At 36.9% G+C, this 24,196-nt stretch overlaps 1 protein-coding gene across 1 annotated transcript in view; it reads left to right on the top strand.

Moving 5' to 3' along the window:
• ADAMTS19 (ADAM metallopeptidase with thrombospondin type 1 motif 19) overlaps positions 1–24,196 on the top strand; it is a 276,785-nt gene that overhangs the window by 175,594 nt on the left and 76,995 nt on the right. The window contains exons 12-16 of the mRNA XM_052643941.1: positions 4,693–4,823; positions 5,748–5,920; positions 12,059–12,186; positions 15,957–16,077; positions 23,100–23,180. Coding sequence (XP_052499901.1) covers positions 4,693–4,823; positions 5,748–5,920; positions 12,059–12,186; positions 15,957–16,077; positions 23,100–23,180 — 634 coding nt within the window. The remainder of the gene's footprint in view (positions 1–4,692; positions 4,824–5,747; positions 5,921–12,058; positions 12,187–15,956; positions 16,078–23,099; positions 23,181–24,196) is intronic.

The raw sequence follows: 24,196 nt of genomic DNA, 5'->3' as shown, positions 1-24,196 counted from the left end.
TGGAATAAAACAGTTGACAGTAAAGGTGAATGCAACTTTTCTCCTGACATTTCTGGATTGTTTGACATAAACCTGCAGTCATTTATTACTTCTATGATTTCTTTAATGAGAAAAACAAAAATGTACAAATTAAGGCCCAAATAATAAAAAAGGACTAGAAATATTTTATCACCCAATACAATCAGTAAGAAAATGGTTCCTTGATAGAGAACTTCTGTGAAATATCAGTCAGTTGTTTACAGACTGCCAAATGTGTTTTCTGTGAGCTTATGCAGAGAGTCAGAATTTGGATTTGTTTTAAATTATACACAAAAGTGCAATAATGTGTGTATATTGGGCAAGCCGCATGGTATTATGCTGAGTAATTTATTGCTTGAGTCATAAAACTCTGCACCAGCATTAATTTTCGTCATCCCTGAAACACGAAAGCAGTAATAAACAGAGATAACCAAATATTCAGCCACACGTCTTCAAACATCACACAGTCCATTTGTCTTACTTAGTTCTTCATTAGCAATTTAAAGTCTGTTCATTTTTATAATCTGGTGTCCTAAATATTTTTCTATTATTTTTTTCTTCCGATATTTATGAGAATAAATTGCATTCTTGAGTTCTCTAAGATAAACTTATTCTTCCAGCAGTCAAAATTGTAATTATTCATTAAAAATAAATGTTTCATTTCCCTATAATTGTGCTAATGATATTCTCAGTGGTTCTGTAATGTTTTGTATATTGAAATAACTAATGAACTTCTCGGTTCCTCAGGCCATGTGGGCTTCTTCAGCTCTCCATCTGTTCCAGCTGTTGTAGGAGCCATCATGAAAATAGCTTCCAACACTCTGTAATTGAGGGCTATAGGGCTGACATATTTGGATGCTTGCAACCTCGTGCTGAACACTGCTAGCTCAGTACATGGCAATCTGAGAAACAAAACAGAATTTTGTAATGTGTTACACTCTAGTGATGTTAATTGAGCTGTATAAGTAGTTCACCTAAGAGTATATGATTAAGTCTGAAGGTTCCAACAAGAATTTTATGATTCATAGTGATTTCGGAGATAGGGATTTATCTACTATTTATACACAGCCTTTTCCAAATTAAAAGCAGCCTGTTTTCTTTCTTCTCCTTTTCTCTTTATAATACTGGCATCTGTGTTTACATTTATATTAACAGAGGTCTGTGAGTTGATAAATGATTTGATTAAAATCAAGAAATGTATATTTTTTACTTGAAATATTTTCTAAGAATGAGAGGATGGAGAAGGAAAGCTAAATACCAAGTGACTAAAATATTAGACTGTTTTGAAGGATGCTGCATAATATATTTTAATTATTTATTTTCCCAAGTTCTTAAGTGATGAAATTATTATCATCATGCTTTATTGAAAAAATGAAGGTTGTAATATCCTTAGTCACAAATTTACATAAGGAGACAGTTTATTGCCTTCTTCCTCTTATTTCACCTAACAATATATATATACAAGAGGATTTAATTAGACAATAATATTTCCTTTGTCATTTTCAAGGACCTCTTCCAACTGGGTGTTTTCTTCAACTTCCTAGGCATATTCACATAGAAATTAGAGAGAATAGAATTATAGTCAAACTTTTTTAGGTCATGTACTATTACGGAAAGAATCTATGTTATAAATTTCCTTAGCATTTTCATAGATCATACTGAATTTCAAATTTCAATATGAGAAATTTTGAGTTCTTTAAACCTTGTGTAATATATTTTTTAAAACTAAAAAATAGGAATGAAAACATGCTACTAGAAAATTCATAAAAAGCATTAGGATCATTTTACATATAAACCCAACAGAATATATTGTATAATAGTTAAACAAAACACTTAAAACTTTCCCCAGTGTTGAAACAAAGCTCCACCTAGAAGACGCAAGAGCAAGTTTTCCATAGTTTCACCCAGAGAGTTGGTTATCTGAAGTTAATGGACTTTAACTATTATACTATGCTTTCTTTGAATTTCACCAATTTCAGGATGCAAATTTAGCTTGTATATCTGTTTCCGTTTCTCTTCATCTGCCAGACGTGACTAGTTTAAATGACATGCAAGTCTAGATCTGGGTCTTTCGTAGAATATTTTTAGTTTACTGTGAACTGTAGCCCATCCCTTCAATGCCAGCTTACCACTAAATGTGTGAGGAGCTGTGATATGCACTTGGGGGTAAAAATAAATGCCCTTCATGTAGGTCACATCTACTAGACCAATTGAAGTTTGGCGGGATTCACTTTGAGGGTTTTTTTTTCCCCCTATGAATGGCACAACATCATTAAATCCCTAAAATCAGTAAGTTATTTCAAAGTTTTCACAAGGTTTGTTTTTTCCCCTTTTTACAATATTCAGGCTGAATCTTCCTACAAAAATCTCAGTTTATTTAATGTCAAACTTAGTATGTCATTATACTCTGAGTTATTGAGGTTTTGTTTTGTTTCTTCCCAAGCCTGGACGTAAAACTCTTTGAATCTGAAAGAGATTGAATTTTGTTTTAATTTTAAAGAAATATAGTTGATTTATAATGTTGTTTTAGTTTCGTGTATACAGTAAAGTGATTCAGTTATTACGTATACATGTATATATTCTTTTTTAGATTCGGTTCCCCTTATAGGTCATTACCAAGTACTGAGTAGAGTTCCTTAAATTTGACATTATTAGAGAAAATCTTCAGGAACTATTTATTCCATAGAAAAGGACTAACTGGGTTCACACAAAACTTTGTAGCATAGTTTTATAAATTCTTCTAAAAACAGCATTTAAACACATATTTTCTTTTTTTTTTAATTTTAATTTTTACTTTATTTTGCTTTACAATACTGTATTGGTTTTGCCATACATTGACATTAATCAGCCACGGGTGTACATGAGTTCCCAATCCTGAACCCCCCTCCCACCTCCCACCCCATATCATCTCTCTGGATCATCCCCGTGCACCAGCCCCAAGCATCTTGTATCCTGTATCGAACATAGACTGGCGATTCATTTCTTACATGATAGTATACATGTTTCAGTGCCATTCTCCCAAATCATCCCACCCTCTCCCTCTCCCACAGAGTCCAAAAGTCCGTTCTACACATCTGTGTCTCTTTCGCTGTCTTGCATACAGGGTTATCATTACCATCTTTCTAAATTCCATATATATGTGTTTGTATACTGTATTGGTGTTTTTCTTTCTGGCTTACCTCACTCTGTATAATAGGCTCCAGTTTCATCCACCTCATATTTTCAAAATAAGTTTTAAAGAAACAGACCAGTTAAAATCATAATAGAATTTTGGTGAGATTTCTGGAAACTTATTGATAAAATTAATATAATAATATATAATTTGGTGTTATTAGTATTTTTATTTTGGTTAATCTTTATTAAATCGTCAGTATGGGCCATGCATTGTGCTTAGTTTCATTCAACCTCTGCTAAGTCTATTAGCTACATATGATTTTCATTCACATTTTGAGATGGGAAAACTGAGGATCGCAGAATTGGTATGATTTCTTCACAATCCCTTATAAATCATGTTGCCACTGGTACAGAAAATTGTTTAGAACTAGTATGATCATCTTGCTCAACCCTTGTCATTATACAATCACTTATCTAAATTTTTACATCTTAACCAACATGGTTTTGTGCATTTAATTTTTACCTCTAATATCTTTGTTGTGATCATGATAGATCTAGTTTTCCAGGAATAAGGAGAAATTGTTGTGACTCAGCTGGTAAAGGATCCGCCTGCAGTGCAGGAGACCTGGCTTCCATCCCTGGGTTGGGAAGATCCCCTGGAGAAGGGAAAGGCTACCCACTCCAGAATTCTGGCCTGGAGGATCCATCATCTGAATAGTCCATGGGGTCGCAAAGAGTTGAACATGACTGAGCGACTTTGAAAAAAAAAAAGGAGAAATTATAATAATCTCTCCATCAAATTCTGGCAACTGTTCCTCAGTGACCACCAAAAAAAAAAATCCTTTGGCTGCTTTTGTGTAAAATTAGTGATAAAATAAATATAAAAAAGAAAATGAACACATTCCTTTCTCTTCTGTCATTGCTGTCTTTCTCATGATGGAAACTTAGGAGAAACAAAAGAAAAAGCAATGTAAATGAAAGTGCTAAAAGTGAGTCACAAGCTTTGTTTCTAATTATAAGGAGAGAGAGAGTACCCTGAAACACTGACATTTCAAATAAAAATGGCTGGATTTGCTAATAAAATGTCTGCTTCACTCTCGTCAAAGACATTTATATCTTACCTACCACTGATATATTTACCTCCATTTATATTACCTACATTTATATCTTACCTACAAAATATGAACCTATTTTTTGTTCTTCTCTATTATTGTTTTTCCTAGAGCATGTTAGTTTTTCTTCCCTGCCTGTACAACCCCCACTCCACCATTCGCCCTGTCTCTGTCACAAGCACTGAATTCTCAGGGCTATAATACGAATACCCGTGTCCTATTTTTATGACAAGACTGGGTGACCTGACATGAGAGCTGGGAGAACTGGACCAGTGAATCATTACTGTGACATTAAGCATGTGCCAACTAATTTTTGGTCTTTTTCAATTCCACACGTTTGGGGCTTTAGCTGACCTGATTTAATCGCAATTCCAGTGACCCGATAGGCCAGTGAATGATTTTCCATTGTGCCCTGATTTGTTCACCTAAGACATAACTTTTGGAATAGTGGTGTAAGGCTGGAGAGTGTACCAGCAGGACCGCAGCGCCCGGACTTGCGGCGGGAGAGTGGAGCACGTGGAGTCCCTGTAGCCGAACCTGCAGTTCTGGGATCAGCAGTCGAGAGCGCAAGTGTCCCGGGTAAACGCAGCATTCCTGGATTGGGGGAGGGCACTGCTTTCTTCAAGTGTGAAATAAAGAGGTTCTACTGATAAACCATGTCAGGGACCCAAGACACTGCTTCAAACCCAGTCCACTTTGGAAGACAGAAAAGTCTCCCAAATTATTTTGTATAAGAACGCCCTTTGAAGAAGAAAATAAGACCAACTCTCCTAAGAGCAAATAGTTAAACACTACACAGGTTGTTTTCTTGAGAATAAATCAAATAAAAAACTGTGTTGACCCAAGCAGGGAGACATGTTAGGAAAAGTACGTCACCATGTAAAAGATTCGTGAGAGGGACCAGTAGCTGAGAGGACTTCAGAAACAGAGGGAATGAGGGCAGCATGAATGTCAGTACAAGCTGAGAATGATGAGAAAGGAAACCCTGCTGAGCATGTGTACAGACAGGGAGCCTCCAAGATCAGCTTGTTTAGCTCCATCATTCCTAGTGTGAGCCTAGCAAATGTGAGAGAAAGTCATTTCAGTTTTATGCTTTGACTTTGGTATGGGTTCAGTGGCCCAATTCCTCAGCAAATGATTTTTAAAAATGTGTGTGAAAACCTTAGAAGCATCTCCTTGGAATTTCTTGGCTACATTCCTCAATGGGAGTGTATTTTGCCCCCAGCTTCTGTCCTTTACCCTTCTATATCATTTTCATAGCAAACAGACTTTTGTTTCTCCTATATTTTGGAAATTAAATGGATCAAAGATTAGAAAAAAATACACATTTTTAAATAAGCATATGGATTTCCTACTGTTACTAATCATTTAATCTGTCCACATTTTCAAAAGTAGATTTAATAGAAAGGATTATCCCTTATTAATACAGTGCCTTTTGATTTTTTTTAATGAGTAGTTAATATAAAATAAGATAAAATTGATTATTTGTACTATCTTTTCTAGGCTAGGTTCTGAAGCAAGGGATTGTAATGGTCCCAGAAAACAATACAGAATATGTGAGAATCCACCTTGTCCTGCAGGTTTGCCTGGATTCAGAGACTGGCAATGTCAGGCCTATAGTGTTAGAACTTCGTACCCAAAGCATGTACTTCAGTGGCACGCTGTCATGGATGAAGGTATGACCAACCAGATCGCCACCATCTTAATTAAGCAGAAGTCTAGGTTTGCAAAGCACTTTACAATAATGGTAAATGTTGTTTTGTAGTTTATATTATAGGTATTTCAAAACTATGCTTTTTCTGCCTTTATGACGTGCCTCGGATGGCAAAGAATCTGCCTGCAACATGGGAGGCCCACATTCAATCCCTGGGTCAGGAAGATCCCCTGGAGGAGGGCATGGCAACCCACTCGAGTATTCTAGCCCAGAGAGTCCCATGGACAGAGGAGCCTGGTGGGTTAGAGTCCATGGGGTCACAAAGAGTCGGACTTGACTGAGTGACTAACACTTTCACTTTCGTGACATATAATAACCACAAGCACTAACTAAAAATATATTTTTTAAAGATGAAGGTATTATTATACACGAACAATTTTAAAAGGGTGACAGTACAAAATGCTGGTTAGGATGAAGAGAAACGATCTCTCATGCGTTGCTGGTAAGGTAAAATGGTGCAGCTGCTCTGAAAATTAGCTTGGCGGTGTCTCAAATAACAAAGCATGCACGTTAGAAAACGCAGTCATGGTTATTTATTTCGGAGAAATAAAAATTTACAACCACAAGAAAATGCTGTACATGAGTGCACATAGCAGTTTTATTTTCAATAGCCAGAAACTTGAAGCAATCAAAAAGTTTCTGAGTAGCTGCAGGATTAGCAACTGAAGGTTTATCCGTGCCGTAGGATGTTACACAGCAGTGCAAGGAACACACTGTTAACGTATGCAGTGACCTGGTGGATGTTAGAACGTTATGCAGAGTAGACAGGCCAATCTCAAAATGCCACATGCTATATGATTCCTTTCTTATAACATTCTTGAAATCACAATAGTATAGAGATGAAGAACAGATCAGCCGTTGGCAGGGTTGGGGGTGGTGATGTGAGAGGGATCGAGGTTCCTGTAAAGGGGTAGCACAAGGTAGAACTCAGGCTCAGTTGCTCAGTCGTGTCCAACTCTTTGTGACCCTATGGACTACTGTGTAGCCCACCAGGCTTCTCTGTCCATGGGTTTTCCCAGGCAAGAATGCTGGAGTGAGTTCCTGTTTCCTTCTCCAGGGGCTCTTCCCAACTCAGGGATCCCACCTGAGTCGCTAGCATCTCCTGCATTAGCAGATAGATTCTTTACCATTGAGCCACCTGGGAAGCCCCCAACTAGAGATCTTTATGTAAAATGCAGATTGGTTCATCTCGCTTTCCCACCTTAAGCATTTCAGAGGCTTCCCATAACTCTTCAGGTAAAGACCAAATTGCACAACATGACATGCTCAGCAGGACCTTCCTTTGTCTGATTCCTTCTCTTGTCTCCTGCCGCATCTAAGACCTCACTCTCTTTCTCTTTGCACTCCAAATACTGCCCTTGTTCCACTGCTTCAAACATATCCTGCTTTCTTCCCCAACACATAGCTTCTAAATGTACCATTTCTTCAGTTGAGCGAAAATAATAACACAGTCTTCTAGTCTCACCATCCTTTTAATAAAAGTTAATTCTGTATTCCTGAGGTGCTGCGATTCATGGGGTCGCAAAGAGTCGGACACGACTGAGCGACTGAACTGAACTGAGCTGAATTCTGTGTTCACAGATGCTTTGACCACAAACTCCCTTTCCTTTACGTTCTCTTTTACTATGCCTTTGAAATATCAGTAAAGTCACATTATCCCTATCTTTAAAATACATACAGAATCTAATGATTGCCCAGTATCTCCAGACCTGACCCCCTGATATAAGCCACTGTGTTTTACCTGTGTGTTTATAGTAGTTGTCTAACTGGTCTTTATGTTTATGTCCCCATATCTTCTTCAGTCTCAATCATAGCCAGAAGGATACATTTAAAATATCAGTCATGTCACGTTATTCTTGCATTCTGAAGGCAACAGAATGAGTTTTCCCAACTCACTAAAGGTCCAAAGTCCTTCTAATAGCCTATGAGGGCCTTCCTCCCTGGCTTCCCGTTACACTCTCGCTTCATCTATACTGACCATCACACCCTTCCACCCACACTGGCTCCCCTGCTCTCCCTAGAATCAGTCCAGGGCCTTTCTGTCTTAGTGTCTTGGAAAGTATTACTTTTGCTGGCGACTCCTTCTGGTCTTTTCTTAAATACTGACTCAGTACCTTTCAATACCCTGCCTTTTTCTTTTTTTCTCATAAGTTTTAGTGATCTGTTATTATATTTTTATTTTATTAGTTTCAGTTCAGTCACTCAGTCGTGTCCAACTCTTTGCGACCCCATGAATCGCAGCACGCCAGGCCTCCCTGTCTGTCACCAACTCCCGGAGTTCACTCAAACTCATGTCCATCGAGTCAGTGATGCCATCCAGCCATCTCATCCTGTCGTCCCCATCTCCTCCTGCCCTCAATCCCTCCCAGCATCAGAGTCTTTTCCAATGTTTTGCTCCTCCAATAATGATTGTAAGAACAAGACTTGTATTTTGTGCATTTCTCTGTCTTTAGCTCTGTAAACAGTGCCTAAACAGAGTAGACAATAAATATTAAGTGAAAAAATAGTGTCTCTTATGGGAAGTGACCTATCCTGGTCCCTCTTCTCCCTGAATGTTCCTCTTGGAATGATCTTACTTATTCACTGGGTTTTATTTATCATCCAAATGCTAAAGGAACACAGGCATTTATCTCCAACCAGTTCTGTCTGTCCTGAGCTCCTTAGCTGTTTAACTCTATGTTGCCTGAACTTCTTATTTAGCATTCCGTTCATCTCTAACTCAACATGATTCATGTTGAACATATCCCTTCCTCTGTTCCTGTCTCTCACTCCCACCATCTGCTCCTCTTACTATTCTCTTTCATGGGGAATAACATCATGATTTGCCTCATTACCAAGCTAAGCCAAAATCTTCCTGCTTCAGTCTCCATCTGCCTGTAATCAATAAGCAAACCCTATTTATCCAAACTTCTCTTTGTTTGCCAGCATTTTGTTCATGATTCCACCATCTCTGACCTGGATTCTTCAAACAGCTTTCTTACTGTTTTTCTGACCCTCCTCCAGCTCCTACTCCTCATTTCAGCCCAGCTGGCCTTTTTGAAGGTCAGAACTGTTGGTCAGTGTGCCAGTGAGTACCCTTCCATGAGTCCCGTTGCTGTCAGGACCAGTCTCAAACTTCGTTGCCTGGTTCAAAGGCTGTTCTTGTGGCCTGTCCACTTTAACTTCTCTGGCCTCACTTCCATCTCCAGCACAGCCAGGCTGAATTTCATTTCATCCCTCGTATACATCATGTTTTCTTATTTCTGGACCTGTAAACATGCAAGTTTCTTGGCATGATATACTTGCTTTCTCAAGCTTTAACTTCTTTCCGCTTGTATTTACCTTGAAAACATCTACTGATTTTTTGGACTCAGTCTACATCAAGTACTCCAGGAAAAAAGAATACCTTTGGTCTTCAGTGTTGGATATGTATATACCCCTTCCAGGTACTCCAGCAGACCATGTTGTTGCAGATTTAAATGTCTTTATTCCCACTGTTGTTTCTGCCTAGTGTACTGTCTGGCAGTTATTAAGCTTCTGATGAATATTTGCTGCATAATATTTAAATATCTTGGGTTGACCAAAAAGTTCATTCTTTTTCCTGAACAAACTTTTTGGCCAGCCCAACAGTATGTTTCTTTGTAAAACTAAAATCAGTGTAATTCATGAAAATCATCATCTGATCTTCGGTTAATCCTATCTCTGCCTCTAAGTAACTGTGTGATTTGATAATATTTAATTCATTTGAAACCTGTTTACTCATGTAAAATAAGAAATAAGAAACAGTTTCCCTCCAGATTAAAAAAAAAAAAAAAAAAAGGTAGGGACTGGGAGGGAATTCCCTGGTGGTCCAGTAGTTAGGACTCTGAACTTCCACTGCATGGGACATGAATTCAGTCCCTGGTTGGGGATCTAAGATTCCCACAAGCCAAGTGGTGCAGCCAATAAAAAAATAAATCACAGTTGTATGGGGATCAATTTAAAATATCAAAGCTCTTATATAGTATTGTTTATTTTGCAAAATGTACTAATCAAACACATCAGTCAGTCTATGATGAATAAAATACATAATAGTACTTATGTATTAGAGCAGTATGGAACAAAATGAAATATATAGGTCTTATAAAAATGCCCAAGTCTTTGGCACTTGAGAATGGAAGTGTCTATTTCTGTTAATACATGAATCTCTGGCTAGGAGAATTAAATGTACGGTATCAATGCCGTAGTGAACATTTATTTTTAGAGGAAAATAAAAAGATGCAGAGCTTTAGCATTCAGGTATTTTGCATGCTCTATGCTGAAATTTGGCTGATATCCATGTTTAATGCATATCTTGGAAAGGGTTGATCTCTTAAATCAAGACAGAGCCTGCCTGCCAAGTACTGGCATGTTACATGGATCACTATAATGTCACAATCTCAAGGGTACACTCCAGGAAGGAAGATTGGTATCAAATGTTTATGTCATCTATAAAGCTAAAGTAAGTACAGTGAATTGACAGTATGTTGTAAAAGGAGAAATACAAAGATTTTTTATCTGATTTCATGCTTAGAATGTGAATGAAATTTTTTAGACTAATTCCTTTCAACATTATTCATATTTCTGGTTTGCTACTCTCTTCAATGAAGACTCCAGAAAGAGAATTTTATGTATATATATATATATAAATATACATACATACAATATAATATATATACAATTTATATATATATATATACATACATACCAGTATTAAAGTGTTGCAATTACAGCAGCTCTTAAGTCCAAAGATATGACATAGTAAGCAGTCATTGAATAAACATAACCTACTTTGAGGTGTGAGAGCACATTGAAATGCTTTATTGCAGCTTATAATGGCATCTTAAAGGAAAATTTCAAAACCATGCACATTAAAGGCCATGTTCCAACTCCCCAAAATTGTTCAGAGCAGTATTCAGAAGCCACATGTGAAAACTGTTTGAAATGTTCAATTCTGAAGGCTCATTTAACTGTCTGTCTTCTCTTTGCCAAGTGATACCCTGTTCCATGCCTCTGGCTGTTATTTGGTATTTATAGAATCCCGTCAGCATACGTGGAACTTTACTGAAGACATACGTGAAGATCAGTGTCAGAGACTGTAAACTATTTTCCATTCTATTTATATGAGCTTAATAAACAGTAAAGGGCCTGACTGGTGTCAAGCCAATAGAGTAGTAATGTAGCCTGGAAATTGCTCTGAAGTTTCAGATTTGGATAATCTTACTACTGGTGTTACCAAATACTACAGCTCCTCTGCAGAATACTTAGAAATAGAAACAGCACTTAAAAAAATATTATACCAGTCTTTGACTGAGCCTGAAAGTCAAGATTTTTGACTCTAATCACCCTCCTTTATTGATTAAGGATGCTCTGAGGAAGATTGCTAGCCATTCAAGAATTCTTTACCTAGAACAGTAAGTCTCACCCTAGTCATGATACATCCCAACATGCTTTCTGAGTAGACAATAAAGAGGGTTGACTTGCTAGCTAGCACTTCAGCACTTGGACATTCTAGTGCATGTTCTCATGGGATTATATTGCATTTCTAAACATCCTCACAATGGAAAATCTTATAAGAACTGTTCATCTTAGAAGCTCTTCTTTCTCCCTTTAGTAATTTTTCTCTTAGAAATGCCAAATACATAGGATTGAAAATTAGTGTATTGGAATTTCGAAGACATCAAGAAAAGCTTCGTGAATAAAATAAATCTTAAATAAGAAATTGGATATGTTCTTATAATTAAAAGGGGTTCATGCCAAAAGATATAAGCAGAAATTGGGAGTGTGCGAAATATTTTTCACAAAGAATACTTGGTCTGTGTGTAGTAGAGATTTAGTGCCAAAAATAATAAGTGATATACTTAAAAATAATTTGAAGATACAATTCTTAAGAAGGAGGTTAATATTCATTGGGTACCTGTTTTTTTCCCCAGGCATCATCTCATTTACTACTCATAATAACCCTCTAGTATTATCTACTCTAGTAGTACATTACTTATTTAACATATTATATTTTTTACTCAAAACTCTTTCGAAAAATAAAGCTTGAGATAAAAATACTTATGGATCGACTTTTGTTCATTTCCTTTTATCCACTCTGTAGAAAAGCCATGTGCCTTGTTTTGTTCTCCTGTTGGAAAAGAACAGCCTATTCTTCTATCAGAAAAAGTGTTGGATGGAACTTCTTGTGGATATCAGGGATTAGATGTCTGTGCAAATGGCAGGTGTCAGGTAAGACTTTACAAAAGGGTGAGTGTCTGCACTGAGGGAGGCTTGGGGGACCTTGGAGCAGCTGCACAGTATGGTGGAAAGCTCTGTACTAAGATTCAAAAGATTTTAATGTAGCCCTGCCTCAACTGTGATCTTCAGCAAGACTGATCAACGTTGAAGTCCATTCTTTAATCTGTATAGTGAAGGGTCCAGACTGGAAAATCTATAATGTCCATTTCTAGTTGAAAGAATCTGACATATTTATTCAATAGAGTACGTATTACAGGCCTGAAATTATGACACTTTGGACATTTTATGTCAAAATATTCCAGACCAGAAACTCAAGCACTCCAGTTCTCCATGTTTGTGTCCAAGACTGAGCCATGTGGCAAAAACCTATAAAGTCAGTCTTATTATTCATTAGTGATAAAATATTATCTACATTCTTATATCAGCTGATTTTTAAATGTATATTCAATTTTTATTGTACTTAAACGTGTCATTTGTCTTTTTGTTTTCTTTTTAAGAATAATCTCCATCTGTTCTATGCATTTCTGTGCTCTTCTTTATCATTAGAAAAGTAGTCATTCAGTTCAAATAAATAGCATAGTGGAAAGATCAATGGCTAAAGCTCTGAATTTTGCCAGTTATGGGTCTGCCACTATCACAGTTGCCTTCCCCTGGATGATAAATATGCAGGAAATTTAATGCCAAGTGTTTTCATGATCAATATGTATATAGAGGGGGAAGGAGCGCAGGGAGCAATTGGGCAGGCAGTCACAAGACCTCAGCTGGCTTCATTAGCTAGCTTCATTAGCTAGCTTCATTAGCTAGCTTCATGTAGTTGGGACGGCTCTTCACCTGTTGTCTCCATCCGGGGAGAGAAAACCAGACCTTTTTAACCCCTATTGTCTACTAGTGTTTGGATACAAACTGTCCCAAGGGATGAGGGGGCTATGACCTTGCGAAAGGCAGTTTTCTTTAGGCTAGGCATTTTCTTAAAAGGGATGAAGGTTAAGAGCCAGAAACTGATACATTTCCCAGGCGTGGGAGGAGAATGCGCATCCTTTAGTAATGAGTGAGGCCTCTGAGTAGAGCAACACTCAGAATCCATGGCAGCCACTAGGAAACTATATTCTTGGAAAAATCACTTAAAATATGTGTGCATCCATTAACTAATCTGTAAAATGAAATAGGCCAGTGATCATTGACTTTTTTGTGTAATACACTCCTTTGAGAATTTGATTAAAGTTTTGGTTTCTTCCTCTAAAAATGGATGCCTGACCACACAAGCACACACACACACCAAAATTTGAAAACAATTACAAACTATGGATTGATCTGTCCGTGGTCCAGTAGAAGTAAATAGAATTCTGGGTAAAAACTTGGAAACAGTCTGAAACTTAAATGGTTTACTAACTCTTAGATTCTTTGTTTTGCCAGCATGCTATAATATTTAAAGCATAGAATCATGCAGTATAATTGGATATAAGAAACAGTCTTATAATTACATATTAATTTCCTTTATTCTTTAACAGAATATGGCAGTAGCCTGGAATATATTTTTCATTTGTTAAAAAATCATTGCAATTATTTACCTATAAACACTTGGTTTTCAAAGCTCTAAGTTGTACAGTTAAACCTTTCATCTTTATTTCATCATTTTATGTAAACATCAGATTAGTATGACTTAAATGAGTTTATTTTTCAAAGAAAATTATTTTCCCAACTATATGCCAAATACAATAGCTTACATTGCTGTGCTTTTCACTTAACAGTATTGTGTAAGCCAGACCTTTTATAGAGTCCCTAACTAGACATTAAAATAGCAGCAACAACAACACGAAATTCTGTGTAAGTGTTATGTGAGTCTGATGATTGTGCTTAAAGTTCTGTGAAGTGGATTGTGACTTCTGAGAGCTTTGGAATACTTCACCATTCTGGCTGGAGTGTTTTGTTTTATCCTAAAATATACATTGAAGTTGAAAGTAAATTTCTAAACTTGGTGAGTAGACTAAGGAGAGCAATTGAAAAATAGACAGCTTTCTCCTGGTGACCCAGTTGGCCTCCCTGCCGTTTATATCCTGGAAAATCATAGAGAAAGCTGTCCTCTGTATTATTGTGGTGTTCTCTTATCTTCAGCTACCAGTGGTACTTCAGGCACCTACCACCAGTTAAACAGTGTTGTCTTTTCCAAGACATTCATCCTCACTTTTTGGATGTGGGCATATTTTGAAAAGTTTGGCTATTTGTGACTACTGATTCCAAAATGTGAATTTTTTTCATCCTTATTTTAAATATACATGGTTATTAAGCCATGACATGATGTCTATCCCTGCCTTTTATTTTAGGTTTTAGAAACATATACTGTCCCAGTTATAAGTGTTACAAAAAGCTAGCAGACAACTAGGTACTCATTTATTCAATCATTTAACTACTATTTATTGAGTTTATTGTATTTACCAAGAAAGAAGCTAGAGGCTACAGATAGAATAATAAAGGTGCTTTCTATCATTTCAATGCCACTGTAAACTCTTGATTTTCTCCTCATTTGTACATGAGGGAGAGATTTTTAACCCCAGGAGTCTCTGGTCCTTTCAGGGCTCTTGCTTAGTGAACTCTTCCCATGGCTTTGTTGTATTTTGAGAATTTCCTGTGGTGGCCACCTCTTTCATCCAGAATCCTTCTCTCTATTTCTTCCCAGATAAGCTTTGATTCGCAGATTAGAGTTCTCCACTACTGCATTGCTTTGTCTACTTCTTGACACTGATATACCCCCCTTGACAAAAAGAAATGATACTTTTTTTATGCAGGTTTAATGTGATTTTTGGTTTCTCAGGATATTCATCCTGCAGCTGTGTTTTCTAATCTGCTTCTTCCCCCACCCAACACCAACCACAGAAAAAGACCCTAGTTTTGTTTCCTTTTTATCTGATATTTTAAAATTTTATTTAAGTAATTATAATTTGTTATAAATGGATGTATTGTCAGTCATTTTTGCAGCCTCTTCTTGATCAGGGGTAATGGTATAATTCTACCATTTATTTCAGCTACCACCAACATATTAACTTCTACCCTTTGAGTAAATATCAGCTTTTCTGAATATCAGTGGGAGACCCACATTATTCACTAGAAAAGAGTCTATGTTTTAATCTAAGAAGATGCATAGTTAACATAGTTAACAGTAACATAGTTCTTCTGGGAACATATAAAATTAATTATCCCACTGTTAATATTTTCTTACATCAACCATAGGTTATAAGCAATTCTTGCTCACTTGTGTTAAGATTCCAAAGAAGGCGGGGAATAGAAATTTATTCAGGAACTGTGATGAGTGTAAACATTTATGTTTGGTTTGCACAAGTTAATATTTAATATTCAGCATTTATTCAGCAGCCTCTTTAGGAGTAAAGCCAACCATACGGTAAAACCCATCTGTTCTATGCTGAGTAGAATGAATTTGATCAATCATGTTACATTTAGTAGAAATGTGATTTCTTTTGGGATTTATGTAAATTGCATTTGTCTCAATAAGAGTTTCCCAAATTACTTTAGGATGTCATTTAAGCTTTAATATAGGAAAATATAGTTTGATCACTACCCTACTATTTGGTCACTTTACAAATGATATTATTTGATATGAGCTTGCTATATTAGTTTGCACCAGCGAATGTGGAGTTTTACTAGTTCGTCAAATAGATATGTCATGATTGTAGACTAGGCTTGTCCTGAAGTAGTAGTTAAAAAAGAAGAAGCTCACTTTATGATGTACTGTTATTCTCTTGTTGCAGAAAGTTGGCTGTGATGGTTTATTAGGGTCTCTTGCAAGGGAAGATCACTGTGGTGTGTGCAATGGCAATGGAAAATCATGCAAAATCATTAAAGGAGATTTTAATCACACCAGAGGAGCAGGTGATTACTTTTTTTCAAAATTACTAATCCAAACAGTCTTTGGGGACAGAAATTACATTGAACTTGACTTAGAAATCACATTTCTGATTGTTGAAAACTTTTGTAATGGGTACTGAATGATTTTTCATGATGACATATAATACATGTGATATGAGCCAGAAATGCTAACAAGCCCATTTCCCCATACTGAGAATATGAAATCATCTGTTGTGCATTTAATAAATTGGAGCAGCAAGGGAATAATCTAATTTGCATTTGGCTAATATTATCAGATTTCTACAGGCCTTATCCTCCAATGCACAGTATTGATGTCTAACAGAGAATAATGATTTCTAACAGTCTGAAGCAACTATTGAGAGTATTAGTCTTCAGGTTTTCAGCTTTCCATTTTTTAAATTATTTTCTTAATGTGTTTACTAAGTTCAAAAGAAATACATTTTTGAAAGCAGAGTCTGTAGCAGTGTATCATGTTGGAAACTATAACAGGAAATCAGAAGATGTGGGCTGACAGTCCAGATATATTAAGAGTAGGAACACATCCTCTCTTGTTTACTTTCCTCATCTATAAACACTCATAGGGGATATGAGGATGAACAGACGGTGTATGATCTATGTAGTGTGAATTTTAAAGTGATCCACAACAAAAAGTGATATTATCTGTACTGAGATATAATGACTCACAAGTAAACTTTATATACAGAAAATGCTTTAAACTCAAGCCTAAAAGTTTACTGGGAGGATGCAAATATTTTATGTTTACGTTAGTGTCTTACCTGGACATCTGTTTATTCAACTATCTTAGTATTTATGATTGATTTTCATTGTCATTTATATGTTTATACTACATATATCAACTTTTTTCCTGCTTTAAATTTCTTGTTCAGATACTGAAAGATGTGCCCCCAAAATATATACTTTAATATGAAGAATAAGCCATTTATATTTGAATAATCATGAAAACTGAGTTCATGCTAGATGTTAAAAAAAAGCCCCTAAGAGGAAATTAGACACAGCTGTCAGATATATAACCTTTCTCTTGGCCCCAGCAGAATAAAAGATAAGTGAGCTTGAAGAACTTGAAGCCTAAAAATAACTAAGGTCCAGGGTAAATTGCAGATCAAAATCTCAATCTCCGAAGCTGTGAAAAAAGGTGACAGATTCTGCAAGTCAAAATCTGTCAGAACTCATTGAGAAAAGTCAGGCAAAGCTGTACAAGGCTCCCTGATTTCCAGCTAAGAAGTACAGTCATAAGCTTTTCAGCCTGATTGTGATGGGAGATGTTTTTATCATGCAAAAGTTAAAATGATGTCTGAAGAGATTTAAAGATACTAGAACTTTTGAAGCCTATTCCTGCATAATTGTTTACCTGCATGGAGACAGTTCACCGAGGAATACTGATGCACATTCAGCACTGGTAGTTTTTGTTTAGTAATAACAACACTTAATTTTTCAACTAAACTTAGACAACAGAAATTGCGGTTAAAAACCAGTAATGCTATTCATTCTGACTATAGTTAGATGAATACATTCCTCCCCCACTGCCCAATTTCTACTTCAAATCTCCTTTGTTTTTATTACACTTTCAATTTCTACTTTTGTTTTATTAGTTTCTAAATTATATTAACAGCCTCTGATATTTGGAAGATGTCTAAAATGCCTACATTGTTGGGAATATCAGAGACTAATACTGTTATTTCCTTACAACAGTCTGTTGTGCTTGTAGTTCTCTGCTAGTTTAACACTGTTCACGGAAGAAACTAAAATTCTAAACTTGAACCGTAAGGCCTTGTGTGGTGTTGTTCCTACTTGTCTCTCTGGTATCAACTCTACCAAGGTCACTTTCCTACTCTAAGCTGCAACCAATAGATTTGTTACAGGTGCTCAAGCTGACCATGCTCTCTCTAGCACCTTGCATTTTAAAATATTGTTCTCTTAGCTTTGCCTGGTTGTTGTTTCTCAGTCACTAAGTCGTGTCCAACTCTTTGCGACCTCATGAACTGCAGCATGCCAGGCTTCCTTGTCCTTCACTATGATCCTGAGTTCACTCAAACTTATGTCTATTGAGTCAGTGATGCCACTCGACCATCTCATCCTCTGTCACTCCCTTTTCCTCTAGCTCTCAATCTTTCCCAGCATCAGAGTCTTTTCCAATATATGAGTTGGCTTTTCACATCAGGTGGCCAAAGTGGCACTTTAGCATCAGTGTTTCCAATGAATGAATATTCAGGGTTGATTTCCTTTAGGATAGACTGGCTTGATCTCCTTGCTGTCCAAGGAACTCTCAAGAGTCTTCTCCAGCACTACAATTCAAAAGCATCACTTCTTTGGTGCTCGGCCTTCTTTATGGTCCAACTCTCACATCTGTACATGACTACTGGAAAAACCATAGCTTTGACTGTACAGACCTTTGTTGGCAAAGTGATGTCTTTGCTTTTTAATAAGCTATCTGGATTTGTCATAGCTTTTCTTCCAAGGACCAAGCATTGTTTAGCATTCAGGTCTCAGTTCAGATGTCACTTCTTCAATGAAGCGTTCCCTGAACAACCTCCACCTCCTATCTCTCTGTATGGATACTCTACTGGTATCCATAGAGTTGAGTTGTATGGTAATTTTGTAATTTTACACTCTTTGATCTTTCCTTTCCTACTATACTTTAAAGATCAATGAGGAAAAATATCATGGCTATTTTTTGTTCAATACCCTAGTCCTAATGACCAATATAGTGTGTGATTCATTAACATTTATTAACGTAATGAATAATGAAACATTACATCATTAAGAACTTAAAAAAACAAAAATCTGTATGAGTCTTTAATTATGCTATGGGCTTCATCTACTTGTGACTTTAAGAATGCTGTATTCATTTCTCTTGAGACAATTTTATCCTTATAGTTTATGGACTTCCTAGAATTTCTTGAAGGAATTGCAGCCCTACTTTGGTCCAGTTGGCCTTACACACTGTATATATTGTATGAGTAACACATGTGCAGACACATGCAGGTGTTTTCAGTCCCTGTGCTCTATTGAGAGTTTGCAAAATCATTTTTGTTCAAGCTAGAAAATCAACTTAAGAGAATTTTTGCTCCTTAGCACATATATCATGTATTTCATTTTAATTTGCCTGGACAGGGGTTGATTTGTTAAGGGATTTTTAAAGGTTAATTGTATACTTGGCCACTTGTGGAACTATAGGGTTATCAATATACATTTAGAAGACGGTGGGCATAAAATCTGTTATTCTTAGTACAAGAGATGATGACACTAAGCCAGTACAAGAAATGCATGCTCTTAGACTTTTTATTTGTGTGTTTGCCATGCAAGAGAGTCATAGTGTCATGTATTCTACTCTGTGAAATAGTAGTAGTGGGCTCTAGCTGTAATCAGACAGATCTGAGTTCAAAGCTTGTATCGGCTAATAACTGGCAAGGCAGTCTTGAAAAAGGCAAGTTTTTTTTCCTCTACCTTTATTTTCCAATCTATTAAATATCTGCCTTGGATGATATCATTATGGCTGAATGAAACAATTTGTATTAACTATCTACAGTTGTGACTGCTGCTGCTGCTGCTAAGTCGCTTCAGTCGTGTCCGACTCTGTGCGACCCTAGAGACGGCAGCCCACCAGGCTCCCCTGTTCCTGGGATTCTCCAGGCAAGAACACTGGAGTGGGTTGCCATTTCCTTCTCCAATTCATGAAAGTGAAAAGTGAAAGTGAAGTCGCTCAGTCGTGTCTGACTCTTTAGCGACCCCATGGACTGAAGCCCACCAGGCTCCTCCATCCATGGGATTTTCCAGGCAAGAGTACTGGAGTGGGGTACAGTTGTGACTAGCACATAGCAGTTGTTCAAAATATAGCATTTATCATTGTTACTACCATGGAGATACTGACTTGGGCATTTTAAGATGGCCAGTTAAGAATGGGATCTCTGGTTATAAAAGAGGATGTTCCTATGTACGTACGATACAAACTGTCCGATGTGAGGATCACATTTATGACCTTGACATCATTATTTCAGCTTCTGAGCTCAATAATAGCCACTCGTATGTTCACGTCTTTTAAAAATATGCAGTCTCAATTGTGCTAAATAGCTTATTTACTGAGAAATATCGAGAGCCCCAGACTTTAGCTATCCCTTATCAAATGTCTTTGCTTAATATTTTCCTTCCACTCTTTCTTCTTTAAATGCAATCTAACTCACCTGTCCTCTAAGCTGTTTCTATTGAATAACAGAGAATTTCTCTGGATATAACTATAAACTTATATATAACTGTTATCCTAAAGTACAATATACCTCTGGGTTTACTGCTAAACTCAAACAGGAATTTACAGTTACTGCCTCTACTTTTCTGTATCTACTCTTCGTTTTTAACAACCCTGAAATTTATCTTCTCCAAACACCTTAATTTGCTCAGAGATGAATAGTTTCCTCTTGTTTGTGACATCCGGTGGACTCCCCTTAGTCACCTTTCTCTTTGATGTCTGTACAGGTTTTGGTACCAGTACTCTTCTTAAAATAGTCTAATCTCTAAGATCCCACTATACCAAAATAGACAGATTTCTACCTTCTTGGGATTATTCCTTCCTGTATTCTTTCCTTTCTTTCTTTTTTTTTCAATCTTTCTATCACCAAGGTTAAGTCCTTGACTTCTTCCATCTCAGTTTTCTCCATTTACTCCTGTGGCTTCAATTACTGCCTCACAAAGGTGAGGAAAGCCTGACCTTACCCTGGAGTTCCAGATTTCCAGAGTTCTTACTGGATATTTTTTATTAGTGTGTTATACTGTTTTGTTGAGTACAAACTGCAAAACTTGTCAGATTATTACCCAAACTTGACTTTCCTGTTTTTATAAATGATGGCTGCATTCTCACATAAGTAATAATGAAACATTGTGTTCAGTGTTTATGTCCTCACTTTCTGTTGGTTTTCAAACTCAGAGTTTTGTTTTGTTTTGTTTTTCCTTTACAATGCCTTCGAGATTTTCCGCCTTAGGCTCTAGCACTCCTGGATTTTTACATTGGCCTCCCGATACTGCTCTCCACAGCTGCATCACTGAGGCTCTTCCAAACTATCAGATAAAACCTCTCCAAACCAGTATCTGATTACATTCCTTGCTGTAGAATGTTCAGTAGCTTCAAGTGGTAAATTCAGTGTCCTGGGCATGCATTTAAATTCTCTTAATATAGCCATCTTCTTACACCTTCTCGTTCTGTCAGAGTTATTTTGTGTGGTACAAAAAATACCACTTACCATGTTACTTTTATTTACATATGGTGAACTCACTCTTTTTTATATACAGTTGTCTCTCAAATAACTGCATGGGTCCACTTATATATGGATTTTTAAAAATAGTAAATACTACAATGCACACAATCTGCAGTTTTTAAGTCTTCAGATGTAGAACCACAGATACAAAGGAACCACGTATACAGAGGGTCCACTATTTAATATACTCAGATTTTTTTACTACAGGGCAGATTAGCACTCTTAACTCATGCATTGTTTTGTTTAAGGGTCACTTGTATATCCAAATCCTATCCATTCTTCAAAGACAGTTAATCTTTTTGCTTCTTTATGAAGCTCTCCTTGACTATATGAAACATTCTCTTTTCTGAACCATTGTGATCCCTACTGGTGCCAGTGTTACTCAAACATCAGTAATGTATAGAACCACTTAAAACGGGGCGGAGGGGGGGCAGGGGGGGCGCGCTGAAATCCCACTTCTGAGTTAAAATAGCAGCAAAACTTCTGAGTGGTGATGTGATCAGATAAGGGGGATGGTTTAAACAACTTTAATTTACATTCTTCATTGGAAAATTAGCCGTTTTATTTTGAATATGATCTTCTAAGCTTAATTTTGAAAGCTTTATTTAACTCATTTTTGTGTAAGATATTGGTGTCTTATCTTTCCAATTCGATTCTAGACTCATTGAGTACAGAAATCATCTTACCTCATTTCTGTATGCAAATAGGAAGTAAGTGTTTGTGTCTGTTTTCATTGCTGCATACTGCATTCATGTAACAAAATGGAAGTACTTGTGTGATTTAGTGTTACTAAAAATTTATTCTCTATTGGAAATACTGATTTGAAAAGCACAGACCTCTAATCCCAGGCACTGCCACCAGGTGGGGTGTCTGCTACCTTTTGGTAAACAGCAAATAATTGTCAACAGTTTCAGGAATTTGAATAATTAATCAATAGGAGACAACTCTGAGGTTAGCTATTATACCTTTTTATCAATAGCTTTGAAAATTAGATGTTTATTAGACCTATGTGTAGCTATACAGAAATACTGAGAAAATGAAGTCTTGATTTTGACTTTTTATGCGTACTTTTTCTTCTATCCAAGTTTATCTTACTCTCTTGTTTCACTTCAGGCATTACATTCCTAACCACTGCTAAAGTGTATTTCCTAAAAAATCCCTAATTGTATCTTGCTCCTAGCCATCTGATCCCTTTCAGGGTGACGTCAGATTGCCTGGTGTGGCCTTACTTATTATTTTACTTAATTATCTTATCTTACTTGTCTCTGGCTCAAGTTTCAAAACCCTTTGTTCATCTCCCAGGAAAGGCTTGCTCTTTCTTGTCCAATACTCAACTATTTCAGGGACCCACATCCACCATCTGTATGCTCTCCAGCTATGTTTCCTTCTCCCTAGACTTTCTGATTTACAGGAGTTCCATGAGCAGAACTTAAGTTAGTTTGCTCTGTTCCAGGATTCACTGTGTTTCTAACCAAGCTACGCATGTGCTTTTTCTCACCTTATAATTCATAAGCTGTTGGGAAGCTTTTTAACATAGAATACAGTCACCCATTTGCTCATGATAGTTTTGAATTCTCAGTGTTGCTCAAATAAACTTCTCAACTTGAATTTATGACAGCTTTTATAGATGATTTTTTTCTTTATATAGGTATTGAAATATCACATCAAAAGCCAAAACCAAAAGAAAATAGGGAAAGTCAGTGAAGAAAAAAGAATTAGACGAAACTCAATATGTATTTCATGTTTTATTGACTTTTACAGGTTATGTAGAAGTGCTGGTGATACCTGCTGGAGCAAGAAGAATCAGAGTTGTGGAAGAAAAGCCAGCACACAGCTATTTAGGTAACCTGTGTAAAGACACAGAGCCCATCCAAGTTCAAGCTTAGCTGCCTTGCCCTGAGAGTTCTGTGATGACCACAATGTCATTGTGTTTCTAGTTACATATGTGAATTTCCCAGGAAGCACCTCTTGTCAAGTAGGAATCTTTTTCCTTCCCTCCCAGGGACTTCCCTGGAGCAAAAGCAATGTGGTTGACTATGCGTTTTTTGGCAGCAGAGGCGGGGGGGAGTTATTAATTACTTCTTCATGTTAATCCACGTTAAGGAACAAATACTCATTGGAGGATTTGAATATGTTTTGTGTCATATACACATATATTTCATATATGCATACACATAAATATACACATATCCATGTTTGTTGCATGCACAAATGTATACGTAGATGTGTGTGTGTGTGTATTTGCTGATTACTCTATAATTTGGAAATCTTGTGGGATTCTTAAAGAAAATTCTATGTACTAAGAGGACTTGCTCTTTTAATGGAAGACAGTGAGTGCCTTGGACAGCAAGGAGATCCAACCAGTCCATCCTAAAGGAGATCAGTCCTGGGTATTCTTTGGAAGGACTGATGTTGAAGCTGAAACTCCAATATTTTGGCCACCTGATGCAAAGAGTTGACTCATTGGAAAAGACCCTGATGCTGGGAGGGATTGGAGGCAGGAGGAGAAGGGGACGACAGAGGATGAGATGGCTGGATGGCATCACCGACTCAATGGACATGAGTTTGGGTGGACTCTGGGAGTTGGTGGTGGACAGGGAGGCCTGGCGTGCTGCAGTCCATGGGGTCGCAAAGAGTCGGACATGACTGAGCAACTGAACTAACTGTGCTCTCTTTTGTCTCACTTCAGGTATATGCATCTATGAAGAAAGTTTTTTGTTTTTAATTTTGAAATAGGAAAGTTGGCTTATAATATTTTGATAGTTTCAAGTGTACTGCATAGTGCTGACATATGCATACATTATGAAATGGTCACCACGATAAGTCTAGTAATGATCTGTCCCTAAACAAAGTTATTA

The sequence above is a fragment of the Budorcas taxicolor genome, chromosome 7 (assembly GCF_023091745.1).
Source record: "Budorcas taxicolor isolate Tak-1 chromosome 7, Takin1.1, whole genome shotgun sequence".
NCBI classification, from domain to species: domain Eukaryota; kingdom Metazoa; phylum Chordata; class Mammalia; order Artiodactyla; family Bovidae; genus Budorcas; species Budorcas taxicolor.
Note: the sequence above shows the minus strand (reverse complement) of the source record. Positions and strands in the feature narration are given on the sequence as shown.